The 24715-nt window shown below is 43.1% G+C and overlaps 1 protein-coding gene across 7 annotated transcripts in view; it reads right to left on the bottom strand.

Annotated features, from left to right (window-relative positions):
* The window catches only part of ctbp2a (C-terminal binding protein 2a), a 139532-nt gene that overhangs the window by 11199 nt on the left and 103618 nt on the right, over nt 1-24715 (bottom strand). Inside the window, exon 1 of one of the 7 annotated variants that reach the window (XM_014204402.3) lies at nt 10337-11192. The exons of the other annotated variants lie outside the window; for them this stretch is intronic. Within the exon in view, the coding sequence (XP_014059877.1) occupies nt 10337-10358 (22 nt within the window). The 5' untranslated portion in view covers nt 10359-11192. Of the gene's footprint in view, nt 1-10336; nt 11193-24715 lie in introns of those variants that run through there. 7 annotated transcript variants of the gene reach the window in all.

Here is a 24715-nt window from a genome sequence, read left to right as displayed (position 1 = left end):
AAGTGGGGAAGTGCATCGCTCCCTACTGCTGTTGTCATGGTGATTACAGGATTTGGGCAGGATTATGAACTATTTTATTTAGTGGCGTCTGTGCTGCTGGGGAGCAGGTCTCCAGAACTGTAACCTGTGCACGTCGAATGAGAACACAAGATAGCATCAGGAATACAAAAAGAGAATACATAGAAATGTGTCAGAATGTAACACCAAAATATTTTGCTTCACAATAACAATCTTTTGTTCTCCATTCGTAACCACAAAATCCTAATCTGAACCCCGCCTAATAAATGTATGAATTTCACCTTGGTGGCAGTAACCAGGGAGGGTGAAATCCTAAGGTGATGGTAGGGGTAGCGCTGAATGAGAAACATATTTTCATACAGCACACCCTATAGAGCACCTATAGACATCCTGTATAATGTCGCAGCTGTGACAGACAACCAGTATCCACTGAGGTCACCACCGAGCCATGTGAGTGTGGAGGAGTTTGGAAAGGCTAGTGCATAGATTTGATCATGGGCTAGTGTGTCTGTCACTGTGTCAATAAACTCTCACTGCCTTGTACATGAAGGAGCGCAGAGGAAGGAAATTGCCATGACAACATTGCTCTTTACAATTGAGTGAATAGGGTACCTACAGCATCAATATCCCTGGAAGAGTGAGGTCAATATAGCAATAGTGTTCCACAGAGACACACCAGTCTCCTAATACCCCCATTAACATAGCACAGAATGGGTGAAAATAACTTATTTCAAATACCCTATTAGCTAGGAGCAGAAGGTCTCTCTCCCTCTCTCTTTCTATATAGCTGTGTGCTCGGGTGTGGCTGAAACAGCCAAATCCACTAATTTGTAGGGGTCTCCACATGTCTTTGGCCATTTAGTGTATTTGCTGCAATGTGCAGGTCTAATAGGCCTTATGGTTGGGAAGATATTCTCTCTCTCAAGAGGCTGGCGAAAAACTGGCAACACTGTAGTGTACTTTTCTTATTTTTTTTTTTTGAACATTTTTACAAATTTAATTAAAAATTAAAAGCTAAAATGTCTTGAGTCAATAAGTATTCAACCCCTTTGTTATGGAAAACCTAAATAAGTTCAAGAGTAAAAATATGCTTAACAAGTCACATAATAAGTTGAATGAACTCACTCTGTGTGCAATAGTAGAGAATAACTGAGTCCTGTGTAGCTCAGTTGGTAGAGCATGGTGCTTGCAACACCAAAGGTTGTGGGTTAGATGCCCACGGGGAACCAGTATGAAAATGTATGCACTCACATACAAGTATATGCACTCACATACAAGCACTCACTACTGTAAGTCGCTCTGGATAAGAGCGTCTGCTAAATGACGAAAATGTAAATGTAATGTAAATGTAACTGTAGGAAGTGGGTCAATATACTTACGAATCATTATTACCTTGTGGCTAATACTAGCACCCTAATAAGACCCAATAAGAAGCTGTGCTAAATACATGATAAATTGCTGGTTAATTAGCTGCTAATGAGGACCTAATACCTGGTCACAAAATCTGAAGAGCTTCTTAAAGCAGCCTGGGAGAAAAGAACATGAGGCAAATCACGCCTCCACCCTGTGTGAAATGCAAGTCACATCACGTCAAATGTGCTACAGCGCCATACTGTGCCAATATGTTCTTAATGCCATAATGCAATACTAATGTATGCATACATGTTCTGGATAATCTGAAAATAGAGTGAAGATTAACAGATATGCACACACACAAAAGTGCACAAACTCACCAGTACACACACACACACACACTGCCTTCAGGAAGTATACAGACCCCTTGACTTTTTCCACAATTTCCTCAAAAATCTACACACTATACCCCATAATGACAAAACAAAAAACAAAAATACATTATTTACATAAGTATTCAGACCCTTTGCTATGAGACTCGAAATTGAGCTCAGGTGCATCCTGTTCCCATTGATCATCCTTGTGATGTTTCTACAACTTGATTGGAGTCCACATGTGTTAAATTCAATTGATTGGACATGATTTGGAAAGGCACACACCTGACTATATATTTTTATTGGTTACATACACATGGTTAGCAGATGTTAATGCGAGTGTAGTGAAATGCTTGTGCTTCTAGTTCCGACCATGCAGTAAGTGATCTAAGAATTTCACAACTACCTTATACACACAAGTGTAAAGGAATGAATAAGAATATGTACATACAAATATGTGGATGGGCGATGGCCGAACGGCATAGGCAAGATGCAGTAGATGGTATAGAGTACAGTATATACATATGAGATGTGTAATGTAGGGTACATTATATAAAGTGGCATTGTTTAAAGTGGCTAGTGATACATTTATTACATCCAATTTTTAATTATTAAAGTGGCTAGAGATTTGAGTCAGTATGTTGGCAGCAGCCACTCAATGTTAGTAATGGCTGTTTAACAGTCTGATGGCCTTGAGATAGAAGCTGTTTTTCAGTCTCTCGGTCCCAGCTTTGATGCACCTGTACTGACCTCGCCTTCTGGACGATAGCGGGGTGAACAGGCAGTGTCTCGGGTGATTGTTGTCCTTGGTGATCTTTTTGGCCTTCCTTTGACATCGGGTGGTGTAGGTGTCCTGGGGGGCAGGTAGTTTGCCCCTGGTGATGCGTTTTGCAGACCTCACTACTCTCTGGAGAGCCTTGTGGTTGTGGGTGGAGCAGTTGCCGTACCAGGCGGTGATACAGCCCGACAGGATGCTCTCGATTATGCATCTGTAAAAGTTTGTGAGTGTTTTTGGTGACAAGCCGAATTTCTTCAGCCTCCTGAGGTTGAAGAGGCGCTGCTGCACCACACTCCGAGGGCCCTCACCTCCTCCATGTAGGCCGTCTCGTTGTTGTTGGTAATCAAGCCTACCACTGTAGTGTCGTCTGCAAACTTGATGATTGAGTTCGGAGGCGTGCATGGCCACGCAGTCATGGGTGAACAGGGAGTACAGGAGAGGGCTGAGAATGCACCCTTGTGGGGCCCCCGGGTTTAGGATCAGCGGGGTGGAGATGTTGTTTCCTACCCTCACCATCTGGGTGGCCCGGTAGGAAGTCCAGGACCCAGTTGCACAGGGCGGGGTCAAGACCCAGGATCTCGAGCTTAATGACGAGTTTGGAGGGTTCTATGGTGTTAAATGCTGAGCTGTAGTCGATGAACAGCATTCTTACATAGGTATTCCTCTTGTCCAGATGGGTTAGGGCAGTGTGCAGTGTGATTGCGTCGTCTGTGGACCTATTGGGGCGGTAAGGAAATTGGAGTGGGTCTAGGGTGTCAGGTAGGGTGGAGGTGATATGGTCCTTTACTAGTCTCTCAAAGCACTTCATGATGACGGAAGTGAGAGCTACGGGGCGATAGTCATTTAGCTCAGTTACCTTAGCTTTCTTGGGAACAGGAACAATGGTGGCCCTCTTGAAGCATGTGGGAATAGCAGACTGGGATAAGGATTGATTGAATATGTCCATAAACACACCAGCCAGCTGGTCTGCGCATGCTCTGAGGACGCGGCTAGGGATGCCGTCTGAGCCGGCAGCCTTCCGAGGCTTAACACGTTTAAATGTGTTACTCACGTTGGCTACAGGGAAGGAGAGCTCGCAGGTTTTGGAGGTGGGCCGTGTCGGTGGTACTGTATTGTCCTCAAAGCGAGCAAAGAAGTTGTTTAGTTTGTCTGGGAGCAAGACATTGCGGTACGCGATGGGGCTGGTTTTATTTTTGTAGTCCGTGATTGACTGTAGACCCTGCCACATACCTCTCGTGTCTACTCTACTTTGTCTCTATACTGACGCTTAGCTTGTTTGATTGCCTTGCGGAAGGAATAGCTACACTGTTTGTATTCGGTCATGTTTCTGGTCGCCTTGCCCTGATTAACAGCAGTGGTTCGCGTTTTCAGTTTTGCGTGAATGCTGCCATCAATCCACGGTTTCTGGTTGGGGAAGGTTTTAATAGTCGCTGTGGGTACAACATTACCTATGCACTTGCTAATAAACTCGCTCACTGAATCAGCGTATTAATCAATGTTATTGTCCGACGCTATGCGGAACATATCCCAGTCCACGTGATCGAAGCAATCTTGAAGCGTGGAATCCGATTGGTCGGACCAGCGTTGAACAGACCTGAGCACGGGCATTTCCTGTTTTAGTTTCTGTCTATAAGCTGGGAGCAATACAATGGAGTCGTGGTCAGATTTTCCGAAAGGAGGGAGGGGGAGGGCTTTGTATGCGTTCTGGAAGTTAGAGTAACAATGATCCAGAGTTTTGCCAGCCCGGGTCGCGCATTCGATATGCTGATAAAATTGAGGGAGCCTTGTTTTTAGATTAGGCTGTTACAATCCAGCCTCAGGACATGCAGCCTGCAGCATTGAAGGTCCCCAAGAACACAGTGGCCTTCATCATTCTTAAATTGAAGAAGTTTGGAACAAGCAAGACTCTTCATAGAGCTGGCTACCTGGCCAAACTGAGCAATCGGGGGAGAAGGGCTTTGGTCAGGGAGGTAACCAACAACCTGATGGTCACTGACAGAGCTCTAGAGTTTTTCTGTGGAGTTAGGAGAAACTTGCAGAAGGACAACCATCTCTGCAGCACTCCACCAATCAGGCCTTTCTGGTAGAGAGTGGCCAGACGGAAGCCACTCCTCAGTAAAAGGCACATGACAGCCCACTTGGAGACTCTCAGACCATGAGAAACAAGATTTGAACTCTTTGGCCTGTATGCCAAGCGTCAAGTTTGGAGGAAACCTGGCACCATCCTTACAGTGAAGCATGGTGGTTACAGCATCATGCTGTGGGGATGTTTTTCAGCAGCAGGGACTGGGAGACTAGTCAGGATCAGGGCAAAGATGAACGGCGCAAAGTACAGCGAGATCCTTAATGAAACCTGCTCCAGAACACTCAGGACCTCAGACTGAGGCGAAGGTTCACCTTCCAACAGGACAACAACCCTAAGCACACAGCCTAGACAACGCAGGAGTGGCTTCGGGACAACTCTCTGAATGTCCTTGAGTGGCCCAGCCAGAGCCTGGACTTCAACACAATCGAACATCTCTGGAAGGACCTGAAAATAGCTGTGCAGCAATGCTCCCCATCCAACCTCACAGAGTTTGAGAGGATCTCCAGAGAAGAACAACATAAACTCCCCAAATACAGGTGTGCCAAGCTTGTAGCGTCATACCCAAGAAGACTCAAGGCTGTAGTCGCTGCCAAAGGTGCTTCAACAAAGTACTGAATAAAGGGTCTGAATACTTATGTAAATGTAATATTTAAGTTATTTAAAAAAATATATAAATTAGCAAAAGTTCCTAAAATCCAGTTTTTGCCCTGTCATTATGGGGTATTGTGTGTAGATTGATGAGGGGGAAAAAACTATTGTATCAATTATACAATAAGGCTGCAACCTAGAAAAATGTGGAAAAAGTCCAGGGGTCTGAATACTTTCTTTAGGCACTGTATGTGCACACTGCTCATAGGCACACACACACAGTTGGAGTGGATTCATCCAGTCCAGCTGCTCTTGTTGACTAACTCTATTCCCCATGGGATCCCACATCATTACAGAACTGATGTGTCCTCTGGGATCTCATCATCACAGCTGGTCCAGGACCAGTGCTTATGCAACCCACGTGGTTCTGTGAACCACACTCATGTGATAAGTAACATTGCCAGAGACACCAAGACTTATCTACCCAAGCAGTGATTCTCAACCAATTTTCTACCCGGAACAGAGCTAATAGGGTCGGACTCTCTCCCTTGAGGATCACTGAAATGAAAACCCAGGGAAAACTATGAAGTTCCTAGTTGTAGGTCCTGATATTTTTCCTCCACCAGGAACTTGTGCGTTCCGGGAACCAGACACGAAGTTACAGTTGTGTGTCCAATCAAACCCACCACCACAGCTGGTCCTAGATCAGCACTTACAGGCTTCTAATCCAACTTGGCAATGTGTCTCACCCTCCTCTGTACTAAAGGCACTGGTCTGTTTAGCACCATGGGAGTTTGGCAGGCTAGCCTGAGCCCCACCCAACACCTGTGTCATAAGAAACCACTGCGGGGGTAAACACTAGTCAAAACAGGGTGGAGAGACTCCACACTAGACAAAATATTAGGCTCATTTTGAAGAAAAAAAGAAAAAAATGAGCCCTTTGTTTTAGTGAATAAAGATGCCACTGTAACTTTTGAAGCCACCAATTTGATACAATGATACACTTCATAGTTAATAGATAATGAATTACTACACCCTGAGCTACGTAATGGTCTATTTGCTTAAGTGGAAACAAATGTAGAGAATTTTACTCTGATTTCCTCTGCATTACTATCACAGAACACTAACACAACCAATAGATGACGTTGCTCTGAGACTCACAAGGGAGTGTGTCACCACCATGCAGTGTTGCTGTGCTACTGCTCCCGGGATGACCTTGAGATTGACACCAGGCCAGTATGAACGAAGCTGTCAGAGAGCAGAGAGACATGAGCATCCAACCACAGATAAAGCCCAGATTTTCTGCCACTAAAAACCTTTCTGGATTCTGACAACAGAAATAGAAAAAAACCTTAATAGAAATGTGCTTTTCCCTCAGAGAATACGATGGGGTGTCTAGTTCCCATTTGGATGCCTGGTCAGACAACTCATTCTCCGCTGCCAGAGGGTGAGAGTCACAGATTTAGAGGAGATTCATATCCAAAAGAGAGCAGAACAATTGAGAAACAATCCCTCATTTTAATTTTCTCATCAGTTTCTCTTGGAACTTGAGTTGTGTTTCATTAGTTGCTGCCATCCTATTGTATGCAGTCATTTGTAAGCTAACTCACTTTGTACCCTTTCTCAAAGCACCCTTCAAATAACAGAATTAGTGATATGATGTGATATCTGTGTGCCTCATTTCCCTTTTACTTTAAAAGACTCTAGCTGTCAGCTGTTTGTACGAGTTTCCTGACAGAAGACCCAGTTTTGAGGTAGAAATGAACCACCTTGAGACACCAAAGACTGTCTCACATACCCATACATTGTTGTTTACATGCTGCATAGCTCCAGTAACAATGTCCTATCTGGAAACAAACAGTTTAGCATACTTGCTAATAAAACAGTGAGATAGTTTGACTAAATAAGGGAGTGTTGCATTCCCCCTGTCCTCTGATCAGGTTTTCTGCAAAAGATTATGGGGAGAAATGTGCACGGTTATTCAAATAACCGAACGGACTTTAGTATTCGAATACTTGTGTGAGTATTCCTTTTCGCAAGAAAAAAAATGATAACACTGAAAAGGCTTTTTCTAAATTTAATTAAAATATCCATGTGACATTGTTGCATACATGAATATACCATGACATTTCAAATTACACATATATTTTTTATTTATTTTTTACCCAATTTCACGATATCCAATTGGTAGTTACAATCTTGTCTCATCCCTGCAACTCCCGTACGGACTCGGGAGAGGCGAAGGTCGAGAGCCATGCGTCTTCCGAAACACAACCCAACCAAGCCGCACTGCCTCTTGACACAATGCCCACTAACCCGGAAGCCAGCCGCACCAATGTGTCGCACCAATGTGTCGGAGGAAACACCGTACACCTTGCGACCGTTTCAGCGTGCACTGTGCCCAGCAACTCCCTTAGACCACCGCGCCACTCGAGAGGCCCCAAATTATATATATTTTATAAATTATTTTATAAAACAACTAACTTTTCAATTTAGTTTTTATGACGTGTCCCCATAAAAAGACTGGTAGCCGACCGGTAGCCTTCACCTGTGTAGCTTGTTGTTCATGTTGGCCAGTCAAATCGGCAAAGAGGCTCAATGTCTAGCTAGTGGAGAGTTAGTTTACTAATGCCATGCAAGATGGGAATTAAATTATGGAATTAAAGTTAGCAAAATGAGAAGGAGTAGGCTACAATGAGCAACCAACAGGTAGGTTGTTATTTTATCTGAATAATTGGCCTCAATTAGCCTAGCTAGCTAACTGGCTACTCTAGTCAAGACAGGCACTGTTATATGAGATGATAAATAACATTGTGGGTCCTACAAGTTAGCTAGTCTTGTCTGTAGCTGAGTTGCCTCTCTCTCCTTCCGTCTGCTCGCTCCGATCTGACCACACACACCGGCACCTCTGCAGCTGCATCAATAGAGCGCCAGCCTCTCTCCCTTCAACAGCAGTGCTCAGGATAAATACGTAAGTATAAACATATACATAAAATACATGTATTTCGAATACCCTGATATCCGCCAACAATGTATGATTCTATTCGAATAGTACATTTTTTTATTCAAACCCCCATCCCTAATTACGGGAATAGCTCTCTCTTTCAATCTAAAACCCCCTGGCTTTCATCATCCGTCCACTCATTCTGCCCTTCTCTCCTTCTCTTTCTTAGATAAATGTGTGAAAGATTAACAAACACAGCCCCAATGACTCAAATATGTGTGTGATACAGTCAATATTTCTACCCTGGCCTCTAGTCATCAGCCCGTTGAACAATAAAAAACTGAGAAAACAAAAGGAAGTGAGGAGGATTTTCCATGGCATGGTGATGTCAGGGCTCTGCCGCTTTGCGGTCGCCGAGCTCAGAATGGGGTTTTATAGAAACTGCTCTCTTTCCTACTGTAGATGAAGAGCCAAGACAGCTCAATGGCTTAGGACCAACAGCTGGTTCTTGTTACCTAGCAACTCCCTAGCTGAGACCATGGTTACAGGTTGGCTCAGAGTGGGGGTCTCACTCTCCTGACTCAATATGGCAACCAGTGGTGAGACAGACATCTTCACTCAAACTAACAGGCCTCCAAAGCTGGTACACCGAGAGAAAGAGGTTTTGACTCCAACTAAGAAAATAACAAAGAGAGGTATGTGAATGTGTTATGTCTTTGTGTATCAATATATGCCAGGAGCATGAATAAGTGTAACGTGTCTCTATGGCTGGTCAGTAGCCAAAAGCAGCATGGTTTAAGTCCTGGTGCAGAGACAGTACATGGATGGGTAGTGAGACGGCAGCGTTTCTCTCTCTGGAGTTCTCTCTCATTTCTACTGGAGCTCTGCCAGAGCACTGGAACATTGCACTGCCTTAGAGGGCCAGCTCTCAATCCACATGCATAAAATAAAAAAAAACACACGCACAATACACATGGACACACAAAGAGGCACATGCGTATGCACACACAAAACACAGTTTCCCGGTACCCCTCCTCTAACCCCCTATATAGAATGAATGAGGAAAATGTCAGGATTCACTATTGTACAGGATGAATGAGCACAGGGTCATAACTTGAGTTAAGGGACATACTGTGTGTGTATATGCGTGTGTGTGAGCGAGAGAGAGAGAGAGAGAGAGAGTAAAGAGCATATCATCTTCTTTTGTTGGCAGGTTTTTCCCTTCCAGACCCCATCTGGACCATATCGGAGTTCTGACCCCCTCACACCCTATCCCCCCTGTAGACACACAAAGCCCCTGCTTGTCCTCCCTCTGCCTGCCATCCTTCCCCACTCTCATCACCACCCTGCTGCCCCTGCCCTGTCACCAGCCCCACCAACCAACCCCTCCCCTGCCAAAAGAAAGGGCAGAAAGAGGGACAGAGAAAGAAAGGGAGAAGAGATACAGGGAAATAAGAGAGAGTGGAGGAGCTGGAGAGGGGGAGAGCAAATGAGAGATAATGAGATCCATGATAGAGAGAGGGAGGAAGACGAGAAAGAACGTCCGTCTTCCTAAATGGCAGCCTTTGTGCTTCCCCAGAGAGGCTCGCTCTCTAGAGCACAGTTGGGGGGCCAGAGACAAAAGCCGGCGACTAGTGGACAGCACACTTCAGCTCCCATTCAACCACACTGGCATTCTTTACACAGGAAACTACCACACATGGACCGTACATACACCACAGGGAGGAAAAAAACAGACTCTCTGGGATTTAATGTGGTAATAACTACATACTGTTTACAAATGAGCTAAACACTGTATAAGAACATGCATATGCACACCACACACACAGACAAACGCAGACATCACTCACTCATACTCCTGGTAACACGCATGACCATTCTTCAATGACCACCCCCCAACACTCCCAACACTCAATTAAAACCCCCCCTCGTTCTTCTCTGCTCACTCACTCGCTTTCCTTCCCTTTTGATTTACAGAGTTCACTGGTTTCAATCCAAGTGGAGAGACAGATGCACACACACACATTCTTTCATGACACACGTCATTGCAGACAGGCTGAGGTTCAATTGCCTCAAGCCTTACAGACATGCTTCCATACATGACACCCCACACAGGTACACTTACACATACGCACGCGCACGTCCACGCGCACACACACACACACAGAACGACCAACAGGAAACATGCTCCTTGCCTGGGAAATGCGGTCTCCACATTCTTCAGATTAAAGGGAGGCACATGACAATGGCAGAACGAAAGAAAAAAAAGAAAAGTGGGCAGGGGGGATTCTCCGAGTGTGTCCTGAGGGTATCCCCTCCGCCTCCTCCTCTCTTTCTCCCCCTCCCTCCTCTTCCCTCTCTCCTTTCTTCTTGCTCAGTCTATCCGCCACTCGTTGTCCAAAAGCACCCTTCACCTTACCCTCAGCTGTTCCATACTTGAGAGCCGTGTGGGGGGTAACAGGGGCGGTGGGGTGGGGGGACAGGGCAGGGTGGGTTAGGTTGGTTGGATTATGAATAGTCTCGGACTGAGAAGAACACTTCTTTTACCTCCGAGGCATAAACATCTCTTTTCCAGTCAGCATCAGCCAGCAAACCTCCTCTCGTCGATCGCAAATATCTTCTCTCTCCGTCTTTGTCTTCCTCTCTATCCCTCCCTCCCTACTGCACACTCCGTTCTGGCTATTTAGATCGCAGGCTTTCTCCACCAGCCTTTGTGTGAGGCCGAGAGCGAGAAGGAAAGGAAGAAAGAAAGAAAAGACAGGGAAAACAAGTGAGCAAACCAGAGAGCCCCAGCTACGTAGGAAAAAAAGACAAAAATGAAAATAAAATAAAAAAATCCATAAAGGAGTTCCAGTCAAAACGAGTGGTGCGGCGTTCCTGGCGTGGACAACTCACTCTTCCGTTCGCTCTACTCGCACTCAACACATTTTCCTTCCCTTATTTTTTACCCTTCCCCCTTTCCCTCACTCTCGGTTTTATTATTTGTGATCTGGCCTTCACAGCATTTTAAGAATGCCAGCCCCTTTTTTCCACTTTCCCTCTCCCTCCTTTTCACACTCTGTTATTTCCCTCCTGCTTCCCCCTTCCTCCTTTCTTCACAAAAACATCCCATTTATTTTCAAAACCAGAGTTGGGTCGGTTACTTTCTAAATGTAATCTGTTGCAGTTGTAATCCTCCCGAGTCAGGCAGCAGTCTAAAGCACTGCATCTCAGTGCTAGAGGCATCACTACAGACCCTGGTTCGATCCGGGGCTGTATCACAACCGGCCGTGATCGGGAGTCCCAAAGGGCGGCGCACAATGGGCCCAGCGTCGTCCGGGTTTGGCCAGGGTAGGCCGTCATTGTAAAATAAGAATTTGTTCTTAACTGGCTTGCCTAGTTAAATAAAGGGGACGGCAGGCATTAGAAGACAAAAACATATATGTTACCCATTGAACGACATCTATTGCAGGACAAATCAATGTTAAAGTTTACATAGCTGGCCGTATATGGATGTTCAATTTTACTTTATGGGTTGGTTATGTAGGCTCCTTCTAACCCATCGCTTTGCACTACATATAATAACACGATTAAATTATATCTTTACATTAAAAACCAAAGTCTATCAGAATTCCAGTCATTCCAATAAATGTTATTCAACTTGATTTTCAAGAATAGGACTTGGAAATATGGAAGTATAGATTAGCCAAATTGTTTTACCTGAGCATGACCCCAAAACTAAGGACTTATTAGCCAGCCCTACTCTGTTTATGATTTTGTTGTCATGGAGGACTGATTGGGCTCATTGATTTGAGTTGAAAAATAAATGCTGCGCTCATGGAAAGGCATGCTTTGAGCACTACTGAAAAGTACTATTTACATGTGAAATATGAATGCCATATGCTGCATTTGCAATAGGCCTATTGTTTACCTTTTGGTTGGTGACACTTTATCTTGATAATATGCAGCTGTTTAAAGGGCAAACCTACACGATGAAACAATAACAAAACCCTCACCCCGCCTCTGTTTTGGTAAACAGCTGAGGGATGGGCCTGGAGAAATGTAACCACTCTCAGATTAATAGACAGAGCTATGAAAGCAATGACTGACCAATCATGGAATCAAAATTATTGGTTTATCTATGTTATGAGGCTATACAGTGTTTGTTTACATTTACAATGTTTACTAACATTGGAGGAAAACAAGCTTATATTTTGGGTTTTCATGTAGTGTGACAGTTGAACTCATGAGGCACTTAAGTTATATTCTTCAAGAATGAATATATACAATATATATATAAAATGTATAAGTCCTTCCCTGTGGCTCAGTTGGTAGAGCATGACTGTTTGCAACGCCAGGGTTGTGGGTTCGATTCCCACCGGGGGCCAGTAAAAAGAAAAAAAAAAATGTATGCATTCACTACTGTAAGTCGCTCTGGATAAGAGCGTCTGCTAAATGACTAAAATGTAAATATAGCAACTACAGATTGCCTCTAAGTCTATCAAAAGTGGGCGAGTTTGAGCATGTGTCCATTAGGCCTATGGCTTAATTTTTTTATCAGCATGAATTAGATTGAGCAATAAAAGCCCCACTTTTATTCCATAGGCTGGGATCCGCACTATGCAGCTGTTGCAAGAGCACATTTTTCACTGGCTGTCCACTGGTTTCAAAAACAATGATTGATAGGCAGCTTAAACTTCTTGAATTCAACCATTATTGGCTTCAAATACACATTTAGATGTGTGAACAGCCATCCACAACAACCACAATCCATAAGGTGCAAATAGCTAAATGTGAGAGCAGCAGTGTGATTGACATCAATGCGCTATGTAGATATCAATAATAAGTTATATCCGTATCGCCGTAGTCCACAACACTGCTGTCATCCTTACCTCCAAGCGTTTATTCAAGTTGGATAATCTTTTGATGCTGACAGCAGTCACACCATTGGAAGACATAGCTTGGACTGTAGCCTACAAAAGCCTATTCCTGCTCTTTTCCCACGATCCATCAAACACATTTGGTGTCATCATAGTGGTCTCTGACTTATGGTCAGACTCTCTCAGGTGGAACAAACTTACATTTGTGCCTTTTTTCAATGCTGATTTGAACGTCATTGAGATAACAGAAGTGTCAAAGATTTTTTTCCGCAAACATCCTTCCTGAATTTAAAAGTCATCCTTGAAGTAATCAGTTTCACAAAAGTATCTGTAATCTGATTACAATATTTTTGCTGGTAACAGATTACAGTTACCTTTTTTTTTTGTATAATACCTTACATGTAACGGAATACATGTAATCAGTTACTCCCCAACCCTGTTCAAACCCAATCACTGAAGTACACATATGGTGTATTTTCCTCTGAAACCTGCATTGTCCATCTAATGTCTAATGGATCAACAAAAGATTGCAGTAAAATATCAACATCATCACCTGCCAACATTAAGTAAAACAGACACACGACAAATAAACAAAAATATGCTAATGTATGCGCACGCATACACAAAAAAACACAGAAGAATGAGACTACAGTTAAGGATTCCTAAACAATTACGTCGACAAAGAACTGGAAATCTGGAAAAATCACTGGCACGTTCCCAGGAAAGTAACCTCTCCTACAATCACCTGCATGTTGTCCCTTAATGTTCACAACCTCACATGGTTTGGTGGCTTGTGTCACCAATTTATAATGACAATACATTAACGTAGACAACCATAGGACATGCAAACCTACATAGAAACATGTGCTCACACACACACACTGTTAACCCTTTTCTGAACCCACTCCTCCAGTGGGCTTGGTGGCAGTGACAGCAGTGAAGGGTTAATTCATTCTCAGCCAAACTCAGTCAGACAAAACCAGGTCAGAGACACAGAGGGAGAGTATAGAGCTGAGCTTCTGCTGCCAGAATACACAAACTGTAGAGCAGGGGTCAGCAACAGGAGGCCCGCGGGCCAAAACCGGGCGAGGGGGATTTTAGTTTTGGTCAACAACAACGTCACCAGGAATTAAGCTAAAAATGTGTTTAATGTAGGAAATCTGTCCCAAGTATTCCCACGAATAAAAAAAAATAGATGTGATCGTTTCTCAAAGTTATCAAGGTAAGAAATTATTTTCAAATACAATCATTTCTTACCATTAAATTCTTACCATTAAATTGAGGCACAATGTAATCAAGGTATTACACACTTGCACTCTGTAACAGTCTAGTTCGGCTCAGTGGTGTTCTAAAACCCAACTCAGGACAAACAGATTGTTTACTTCTAGGGCTAGTAGTCTGAAGGAGTAAATGTAAGCCGCGGCTGGAGCTCACCGCCCTACAACAGGACTTAAAAGGATTTAGAAAAACAGGTTAAGAAGTCCGCCTTCAATTAGAGGTTATTCTACAACCACACCCCAACTGTCTAGGAACAAACAAACACCTCATCAGTGTGCAAGAATGGAACACTATTAATTGACACATGTTAGACATGGCATCTATGACTAACATATCAATGACAAAGCGTGTTTTCAATGACTTCATTAACCAAACCCAAACTAGAGTATACAAAATATTAAGAACACCTGCTCTTTCCATAACTTAGACTGACGAGGTAAATCCAGGTGAAAACTGTGATCCTTTATTGATGTCACCTGTTAAATCCACTTCAATCAGTGTAGATGAAGGGGAGGAGACAGGTTAAAGAAGGCTTTTTACGCCTTGAAACAATTGAGACATGGATGGTGCATGTGTGCCATTCAGAGGGTGAATGGGCAAGACACAAAATGTAAGTGCCTTTGAACAGGGTATGGTACTAGGTGCCAGGCGCACCGGATTGTGTCAAGAACTGCAATGCTGCTGGGTTTTTCAAGCTCAACAGTTTCCTGCGTGTATCAAGAATGGTCCACCACCCAAAGGTCATCCAGCCAACTTGACACAATTGTGGGAAGCATTAGTCAACATGGGCCAGCATCGCTGTAGAACACTGTCAACACTTTGTAGAGGCTGTTCTAAGGGCAAAAGGGGGTGCAACTCAATATTAGAAAGGTGTCCCTAATGTTTGGTATGCTCAATGTACATCCACCAACGTGTCAGCCTAATAGAAGACACGTTCTGCATATTGTCGCTAATTGATGTTAACTCGCCGGCTTTGTGAGGGATATATATATATGAATATGAGAGAGAGAGGAGGATGGCACAGCAGCAGGTGGACTCCAGATGTATCTTGGGGGAGGGTGTCTCAGCTCTGGGGCTCCTCTTTTCTCATTCTGCTCTCTCCATCTCTTTCCTCTCTGTGTGACATGAGCCATCTGGCCTGGTAACACAATGATAGAGAGAGGGAGAGAGAAAGAGCGAGGAGAGAGAGAGAAAAGCTCCCCTATACCCTCCTCCTAAACACTGTCTACAGTGAAACGCACAAAAACACACATACAGTAAGTGATAAGTCATGCACACACACGCATGCAAGTACACGCACAGGCCTGCGCACACAGACACACACACACAGCTGGGCTCTGTTCCAGCTGAAGGCAGAAAGCTGTTTGGGGAGATGTCAGCTCACAACACCAGGGATGGAGTTACAGGAAAACACTTTCTCACACACACACACACACACACACACACACACACACACACACACACACACACACACGCTGGACAAGATAAAGGAGGTGTAGCGAAGCTTGCTTATCAGTCCTGATGTTGTCTTGCCGGAAACTTGATGATAGTGACTGACTCAGCTCTAGAGCCTTAATGAGCGAACACATTCATGTGCTGCTGGTGTGTGTGGAATTAAATCCTAGGTGAGGTCGTTTCTGTGAAATCCCTCACATAAGGTTTAGAAGTTGGATAAGACTTAATCGCAAAATATTTTTAAAAAATGTACAAAGCCATTAGATCCAGACACATTATCATCAGATTGCATAACTCCTTTTGTCAGGTAGATACCTCAAGGTATAAAAACAACATAAAAGACAAGCTAGAATAGGGACAGAGAATAAGGGACACGTGTCGAGGTGGAGAGCAGGAATCATAACCCCGAAGGGCTATTCCCTTACAGCTACTACTCTACAGTCAGAAAATGAGGTTCCTTTTCCAAGATGGCCTCCCTCTGGTAAAACACAGTCAGCCAGCGTAGTAAAGCATTTCAACCCTGCAAAACCTCTATATTCCCATATATTCTCATCTGGGGAAAACAAGGTTAGTGCAGCCACTTCTGCTCTGTAATTTAATAGCCATGAAGTTTTCATTTTCTCTGGATGAATTATTCAATGTGACTTCCTGCTTGGCAGAGAGATAAAGAGTATAAGAGAAGGAGAAGAGAGAGTGTGAAAGAGGGAGGAGTGGAGGGGTTGGATAGGGTTTCAAATTTCTCATTTCTTTTCTTTCATTTCATTCCCCTTTGATTTTCATTTTCGTACTCCAACTCTCTCTCTCACACTGTCAGCCCTCAGCCCTCCTCACTCTTTCTCATCTAGCAAACCATAGTGTATCATTCATTTTAAAAGTTATTATAAATTGCTATGGAATATTATGATACTATATATTATTATATACTATATTTATATATACACTACCATTCAAAAGTTTGGGGTCACTTAGAAATGTCCTTGTTTTTGAAAGAAAATTTAAAAAAATGTCCATTAAAATAACATCTAATTGATCAGAAATCCAGTGTAGACATTGTTAATGTTGTAAATTAATATTGTAGCTGGAAACGGCAGATTTTTTTATGGAATATCTACTTAGGCATACAGAGGCCCATTATCAGCAACCATCACTCCTGTGTTCCAATGGCACGTTGTGTTAGCTAATCCAAGTTTATCACTTTAAAAGGCTAATTGATCATTAGAAAACCCTTTTGCAATTATGTTAGCACAGCTGAAAATGGTTGTGTTGATTAAAGAAGCAATAAAACTGGCCTTCTTTAGGCTAGTTGAGTATCTGGAGCGTCAGCATTTGAGGGTTCAATTGCAGGCTCAAAATGGCCAGAAACAAATATATTTTTTCTGAAACTCATCAGTGTATTCTTGTTCTGAGAAATGAAGGCTATTCCATGCGAGAAATTGCCAAGAAACTGAAGATCTCGTACAAAGCTGTGTACCACTCCTTTCACAGAACAGCGCAAACTGGCTCTAACCAGAATAGAAAGACGAGTGGGAGGCCCCGGTGCACAACTGAGCAAGAGGACAAGTACATTAGAGTGTCTAGTTTGAGAAACAGAAACCCTCACAAGTCCTCAACTGGCAGCTTCATTAAATAGTACCCGCAAAACACCAGTCTCAACGTCACAAGTGAAGAGGTGACTCCGGGATGCTGGCCTTCTAGGCAGAGTTCCTCTGTCCAGTGTCTGTTCTTTTGCCCATCTTAATATTTTATTTTTATTGGCCAATCTGAGATATGGCTTTTTCTTTACAACTCTAAATTCTCTTTATATTTCACAACATTTTAGGTACCACAGGCTGTCCCAACACATGACATGTAAGTGAATTCTGACACTGTAAAAGGCCCTTATAATTGACTCTAAATATTGTATTCTATACCCATTTGAAGAGAAACAAGTATTTATTCATGTGTTTGATAAGATTAAATATTCTCTCAGGGAACTCTACTTAAATCTTAGGAGACCCCACATGGGTCCCGGACCCCAAGTTTGAATACCACTGTACTACTAACCTCTCTCCCTGCTTGCATCAATGCTCCCGCTCTCTGTGTATCTCCTCTGCCTCCTTCATTGCAGCCTGACTCACCACTCTCTGTCTCACTACTCTGTATAAAGAAAATTGATTTTGTTATGAGAACTTACAGTAGCCAATCTTTTGATTATAGCTAGCTTCATTTCAGTCAACTGCTCCTGCTGAGGTTTGGCTCCGTTCAACGTTAGCTTCTAACTTCATCCTTCTAGCTAGCTAGATATAGATAGCTACCTGGCCAATAGCCAGAGCCCTTGAGCTACCTAGCTAGCTGGAGATCTGACTGAAATATCAGCGACTATTTACCAGTTGTACACTCATTCTCAGAGAGTCAGGTTTTTTTGTTAAGCGGATGTCTGTTAACTCCAGGAGTCGAGCGAAGTTAAAAACATTCCCACTGTCAGCGGCATTTCTCTGCTACTTAACACTGTAGGTCTAGGCTAAGGTAGCTTGTTTCTCCTCTCGGCCTATGTCGTGGGTGGAGTTTCCCGTTGAGCAGAGCATTGAATGAAAACGTTTACCCGACACTACATCCCTGGTTGGGTCTGGCAAAACCCATTCATAAACATTGATATCCTGCCAGGCAGGAATGAATTAATCTACATTTGCTCGGCATTTTAGCTATCAATGTGACGTTTGGCAGCGCCTAATCATTCAGTTCTGTACCTGCCTGGCTGAGTGGCAGTGTGGGTGGAATGAGCGCGCTCGTCTGGCAACCAGAACGCAAAACACTTCAGGAAATAAAACTCGGTAGTCTGCCTGGAAATTAATTTGCAAGACCAATAAATGTTTCCAATATTTTTCATGTTAACATATTTGATTATTTTCTGTTCTTTCAAGTACCAATTTGAGAAAATGTCTGATTTCCAATGTATTCCAGTACTTGAATTGCAGAGTGCCAACTTCAAGCACTTTAAGCATCTCAAGCACATTGTGCGAACCCTGTCCACTACACACCCTCTCGAGAAGACTCACTGAAAGGCATGATAAAAGGTCATCACCTTTGACCTGCAACCAAGATTACACCCTGACCTTCACCCTCAGACAGGGGGTGGGTGCTGCTGACAGCCTCATCTCATATCCATGGCAACCCCACCCTTAGCTGTTGTCTGACTACGCCATCACAAAGCCCCTCCCCCATCACCATGCAGGCTGCAGAGCTGGTCCACTGTAGTATAAATCTCGTCTCATCCTCGTCCCGCCGGGTGGCGCGTAGGGCAGCAAACTGTAGTATACAGTATCTAGCCTAATGCACACTGAATCAATGCCTCTTAAAAGATGCACTCAAGGATTTTAAGCACAACAAATGCGTAACATATAGTATGAATTGGATGTGTTTCATATCATATGAATTGCAAAGAATAATCAAATAAAAGGACTTAACAAATAAACTGAGACCACGTTTGGATTGTGAGCACCACTCAAAACTACTGGCTGAAATTATAAAGTTCGAGAGTGCATCTTTAATCCTAGATCAAGTGCGTGTTGATGTAAAAACTGAACCCATTTAAAATATAATCTGCCATCTAGAGAACCACAGACCCTAATGCCCATCACGCTAGGGAAGAGCGGCTAGTGTCTCACGCGCATACTGATCTGGACTGGCATCACGCTGTGTGGCTGGCATCCAAGCATCTGAGTGCAAGCACTCCCAGGGAGGACCTAAGAAGAAGAGGTGCCACTCAGCCATATACAGTATTCAGACCCCTTGACTTTGTCCACATTTTGTTACGTTACAGCCTTACTCTAAAATTGATCAAAAAAAACATTCTCATCAATCTACACACAATACCCCATAACGACAAAGTGAAAACAGGTTTTTAGACACCGTATTTATATACAGTACCAGTCAAAGGTTTGGACATACCTACTCATTCCAGGTTTTTTCTTTATTTTTACTATTTTCTACATTGTAAAATAATAGTGAAGACATCAAAACAATGCAGTGGTGGAAAAAGTACCCAATTGTCATACTTGAGTAAAAGTAAAGATACCTTAATAGCAAATGACTCAAGTAAAAGTCACCCAGTAAATTACTACTTGAGTATAAGTCTAAAAGTATTTGGTTTTAAATATACTTAAGTACACTGCTCAAAAAAATAAAGGGAACACTTAAACAACACAATGTAACTCCAAGTCAATCACACTTCTGTGAAATCAAACTGTCCACTTAGGAAGCAACACTGATTGACAATAAATTTCACATGCTGTTGTGCAAATGGAATAGACAACAGGTGGAAATTATAGGCAATTAGCAAGACACCCCCAATAAAGGAGTGGTTCAGCAGGTGGTGACCACAGACCACTTCTCAGTTCCTATGCTTCCTGGCTGATGTTTTGGTCACTTTTGAATGCTGGCGGTGCTTTCACTCTAGTGGTAGCATGAGACGGAGTCTACAACCCACACAAGTGGCTCAGGTAGTGCAGCTCATCCAGGATGGCACATCAATGCGAGCTGTGGCAAGAAGGTTTGCTGTGTCTGTCAGCGTAGTGTCCAGAGCATGGAGGCGCTACCAGGAGACAGGCCAGTACATCAGAAGACGTGGAGGAGGCCGTAGGAGGGCAACAACCCAGCAGCAGGACCGCTACCTCCACCTTTGTGCAAGGAGGAGCAGGAGAAGCACTGCCAGAGCCCTGCAAAATGACCTCCAGCAGGCCACAAATGTGCATGTGTCTGCTCAAACGGTCAGAAACAGACTCCATGAGGGTGATATGAGGGCCCGACGTCCACAGGTGGGGGTTGTGCTTACAGCCCAACACCGTGCAAGATGTTTGGCATTTGCCCGAGAACACCAAGATTGGCAAATTCGCCACTGGCACCCTGTGCTCTTCACAGATGAAAGCAGGTTCACACTGAACACGTGACAGACGTGACAGAGTCTGGAGACGCCGTGGAGAACGTTCTGTTGCCTGCAACATCCTCCTGCATGACCGGTTTGGCGGTGGGTCAGTCATGGTGTGGGGTGGCATTTCTTTGGGGGGCCGCACAGCCCTCCATGTGCTCGCCAGAGGTAGCCTGACTGCCATTTGGTACCGAGATGAGATCCTCAGACCCCTTGTGAGACCATATGCTGGTGCGGTTGGCCCTGGGTTCCTCCTAATGCAAGACAATGCTAGACCTCATGTGGCTGGAGTGTGTCAGCAGTTCCTGCAAGAGGAAGGCATTGATGCTATGGACTGGCCCGCTCGTTCCCCAGACCTGAATCCAATTGTGCACATCTGGGATATCATGTCTCGCTCCATCCACCAACACCACGTTGCACCACAGACTGTCCAGGAGTTGGCGGATGCTTTAGTCCAGGTCTGGGAGGAGATCCCTCAGGAGACCATCCGCCACCTCATCAGGAGCATGCCCAGGCGTTGTAGGGAGGTCATACAGGCACGTGGAGGTCACACACACTACTGAGCCTCATTTTGACTTGTTTTAAGGACATTACATCAAAGTTGGATCAGCCTGTAGTGTGGTTTTCCACTTTAATTTTGAGTGTGACTCCAAATCCAGACCTCCATGGGTTGATAAATTGGATTTCCATTGATTATTTTTGTGTGATTTTGTTGTCAGCACATTCAACTATGTAAAGAAAAAAGTATTTAATAAGATTATTTCTTTCATTCAGATCTAGGATGTGTTGTTTAAGTGTTCCCTTTATTTTTTTGAGCAGTATATATTAAGCAAACCAGACGACACAATTTTTTATTTTTTTTCAATTTACGGATAGCCAAGGGCACACTCCAACAGTCAGACATAATTTACAAACTATGCATTTGTGTTTAGTGTGTCCGCCAGATCAGAGGCAGTAGGGATCATCAGGGAGGTTCTGTTGATAAGTGTGTGAATTAGACCATTTTCTGTCCTGCTAAGGACTCAAAATGTAACGAGTACTTTTGGGTGTAAGGGAAAATGTAAGGAGTAAAAAGTACATTATTTTCTTTAAGTATGTAGTGAAGTAAATGTTGTGAAAATATAAATAGTAAAGTACAAATACCCCCCCAAAATGACTTAAGTAGTACTTTAAAGTATTTTTACTTAAGTACTTTACACCACTAAGAAATAACACATACGAAATCATGGAGTAACCAAAAGTGTTAAACAAATCTAAATATATTTTATATTTGAGATTATTCAAGGTAGCCACCCTTTGCCTTGATGACAGCTTTGCACACTCTTGGCATTCTCTCAACCAGCTTCATGAGGAAGCTGGAATGCATTTCAATTAACAGGTGTGCCTTGTTAAAATTTAATTTGTGTATTAAATGTCTTTCCTTCTTAATGACAATCAGTTTTGTTGTGACAAGGTAGGGGGTATACAGAATATAGCCCTATTTGGTAAAAGACCAAGTCCATATTATGGTAAGGACAGCTCAAATAAGCAAAGAGAAATGACAGTCCATCGTTACTTTAAGACATGAAGGTCAGTAAATGTGGAACATTAAGAACTTTGAACATTTCTTCAAGTGCAGTCGCAAAAACCATCAAGCACCATGATGAAACTGGCTCTCATGAGGACCGCCACAGGAAAGGATGACCCAGAGTTACCTCTGCTGCAGAGGACAATTTCATTCAACTTACCAGCCTCAGAAATTGCAGCCTTAATAAATGCTTCACAGAGTTCAAGTAACAGACACATCTCAACATCAACTGTTCAGAGAAGACCGTGTGAAATCAGGCCTTCATGGTCAAATTACTGCAAAGAAACCACTGCTAAAGGACACCAATAAGAAGAAGAGACTTGCTTGGGCCAAGAAACACGAGCAATGGACATTACACCAGTGGAAATCTGTCCTTTGGTCTGGTGTGTCCAAACTTGAGATTTTTGGCTCCAACTGCCGTGTCTTTGTGAGACGCAGAGTAGGTGCACGGAATATCTCTGCATGTGTGGTTCCCACCGTGAAGCACGGAGGAGGAGGTGTGATGCTGTGGGGGTGATTTGCTGAGGACACTGTCAGTGATTTATTTAGAATTCAAGGCACATTTAACCAGCATGGCTACCACAGCCTTCTGCAGCAATATGCCATCCCATCTGGTTTGCGCTTAGTGGGACTATAATTTGTTTTTCAACAGGACAATGACCCAACACACCTCCAGGCTGTGTAAGGACTATGTGACCAAGAAGGAGAGTGATGGAGTGCTGAATCAGATGACCTGGCCTCCACAATCACCCGACCTCAAACCAATTGAGATGGTTTGGGATGAGTTGGACCGCAGAGTGAAGGAAAAGCAGCCAACAAGTGCTCAGCATATGTGGCAACTCCTTCAAGACTGTTGGAAAAGCATTACAGGTGAAGCTGGTTGAGAGAATGCCAAGAGTGTGCAAAGCTGTCAGGCAAAGGTTGGCTACTTTGAAAAATCTCAAATATATTTAGATTTGTTTAACACTTTTTTGGATACTACATGATTCCATATGTGTTATTGCATAGTTTCAATGTCTTCACTACTATTCTACAATGTAGAAAATTGAAAAAATAGTTTAAAAAAAAGAAAAACCCTTGAATGAGTCGGGGTGTCCAAACTTTTGACTGGTACCTTCTGTCTACCAACCCACAATAGTAGAATTTTGTAGACAGAAGGTGCTCTTTGGTAAAAGGGGTAAACTGTTCAACAAAAAGAAAGGAGGACCAAGGCACTCTTCACATAATTAATTAAAATGCCTTTATTTGTATGGCCTTCTTCAGGGAGTACAAAGATATAATACAATGTCCTCTTTTGAACAGCTTTTCCCAATCAACCCTGATTTGAAGAGGGAGTGGTTACAGAATTCATTGGAAAACACCTAGTAAGCAATCAATCAAATGTATTTATAAAGCCCTTCTTACATCAGCTGATGTCTCAAAGTGCTGTACAGAAACCCAGCCTAAAACACAAAACAGCAAGCAATGCAGGTGTAGAAGCATGGTGGCTAGGAAGCAATATTATACACATTAAAAAGTGTTGCAGACATTTCAGTTGCTGTAGTAGGTGACGTGTATAGTGTTGAGTCATCTGCATTTACTCAAAGCCAGTGGCATGTTGTTAGTAAAGATTTTTAAAAGTAAGAGGCCCAGACAGCTCCCCTGTGGAATTCCTGATTGGATAGGCTTCCATTAAAGAACACCCTCTGTGTTCTGTTAGACAGGTAACTCTTTATACACAAGAATCAGTCATTTGTGTAAGTGCTGTGCTTGTTTAATTTCCTTCCCTATAAGCCTGCTGAAAGTCTGTTGTCAATTTGTTCTCTGTAAAATAGCATTGTATCTGATCAAATTTTTTCAAAAGTTTGAGCCAGTTACTATTCTAAGGTAGTAGAATGACTTTTGCTTCCCTCCAGGCCTGAGGGCACACACTTTCTAGTAGGCTTAAATTGAAGATATGACAAATAGGAGTGGCAATATCGTTCACTATTATTCTCAGTAATTTTCTATCCAAGTTGCCAGACCCCGGTGGCTTGTCATTGCTGATAGACAACAATAATTATTTCACCTCTTCCAACACTCACTTCACAGAATTCTAAATTACAATGCTTGTCTTACATAATTTGGTCAGATATACTTGGATGTGTAGTGTCAGCATTTGTTGCTGGCATGTCATGCCTAAGTTTGCTAATCTTGCCAATTAAAAAAATTATTAAAGTAGCTGGCAATGTCAGTGGGTTTTGTGATGAATGAGCTATCTGACTCAATGAATGATGGAGCGGAGTTCGTCTTTTTGCCCAACATTTCATTGAATGTGTTCCAAAGCTTTTTACTATCATTCTTTGTCATATAGCTTTGTTTCATAGTGTAGATTCTTCTTTTTATCCAGTTTAGTCACATGATTTCTCAATTTGCAGTATGTTTGCCAATTGGTTATGCAGTCAGACCTATTTGCCATTTATTTTGCCTCATCCCTCTCAACCATACATTTTTTCAATTCTTCATCAAACCACATGGATTTAACAGTTTTACA

The sequence above is a fragment of the Salmo salar genome, chromosome 01 (assembly GCF_965601325.2).
Source record: "Salmo salar chromosome 01, fSalSal1, whole genome shotgun sequence".
Classification (NCBI taxonomy): domain Eukaryota; kingdom Metazoa; phylum Chordata; class Actinopteri; order Salmoniformes; family Salmonidae; genus Salmo; species Salmo salar.
Note: the sequence above shows the minus strand (reverse complement) of the source record. Positions and strands in the feature narration are given on the sequence as shown.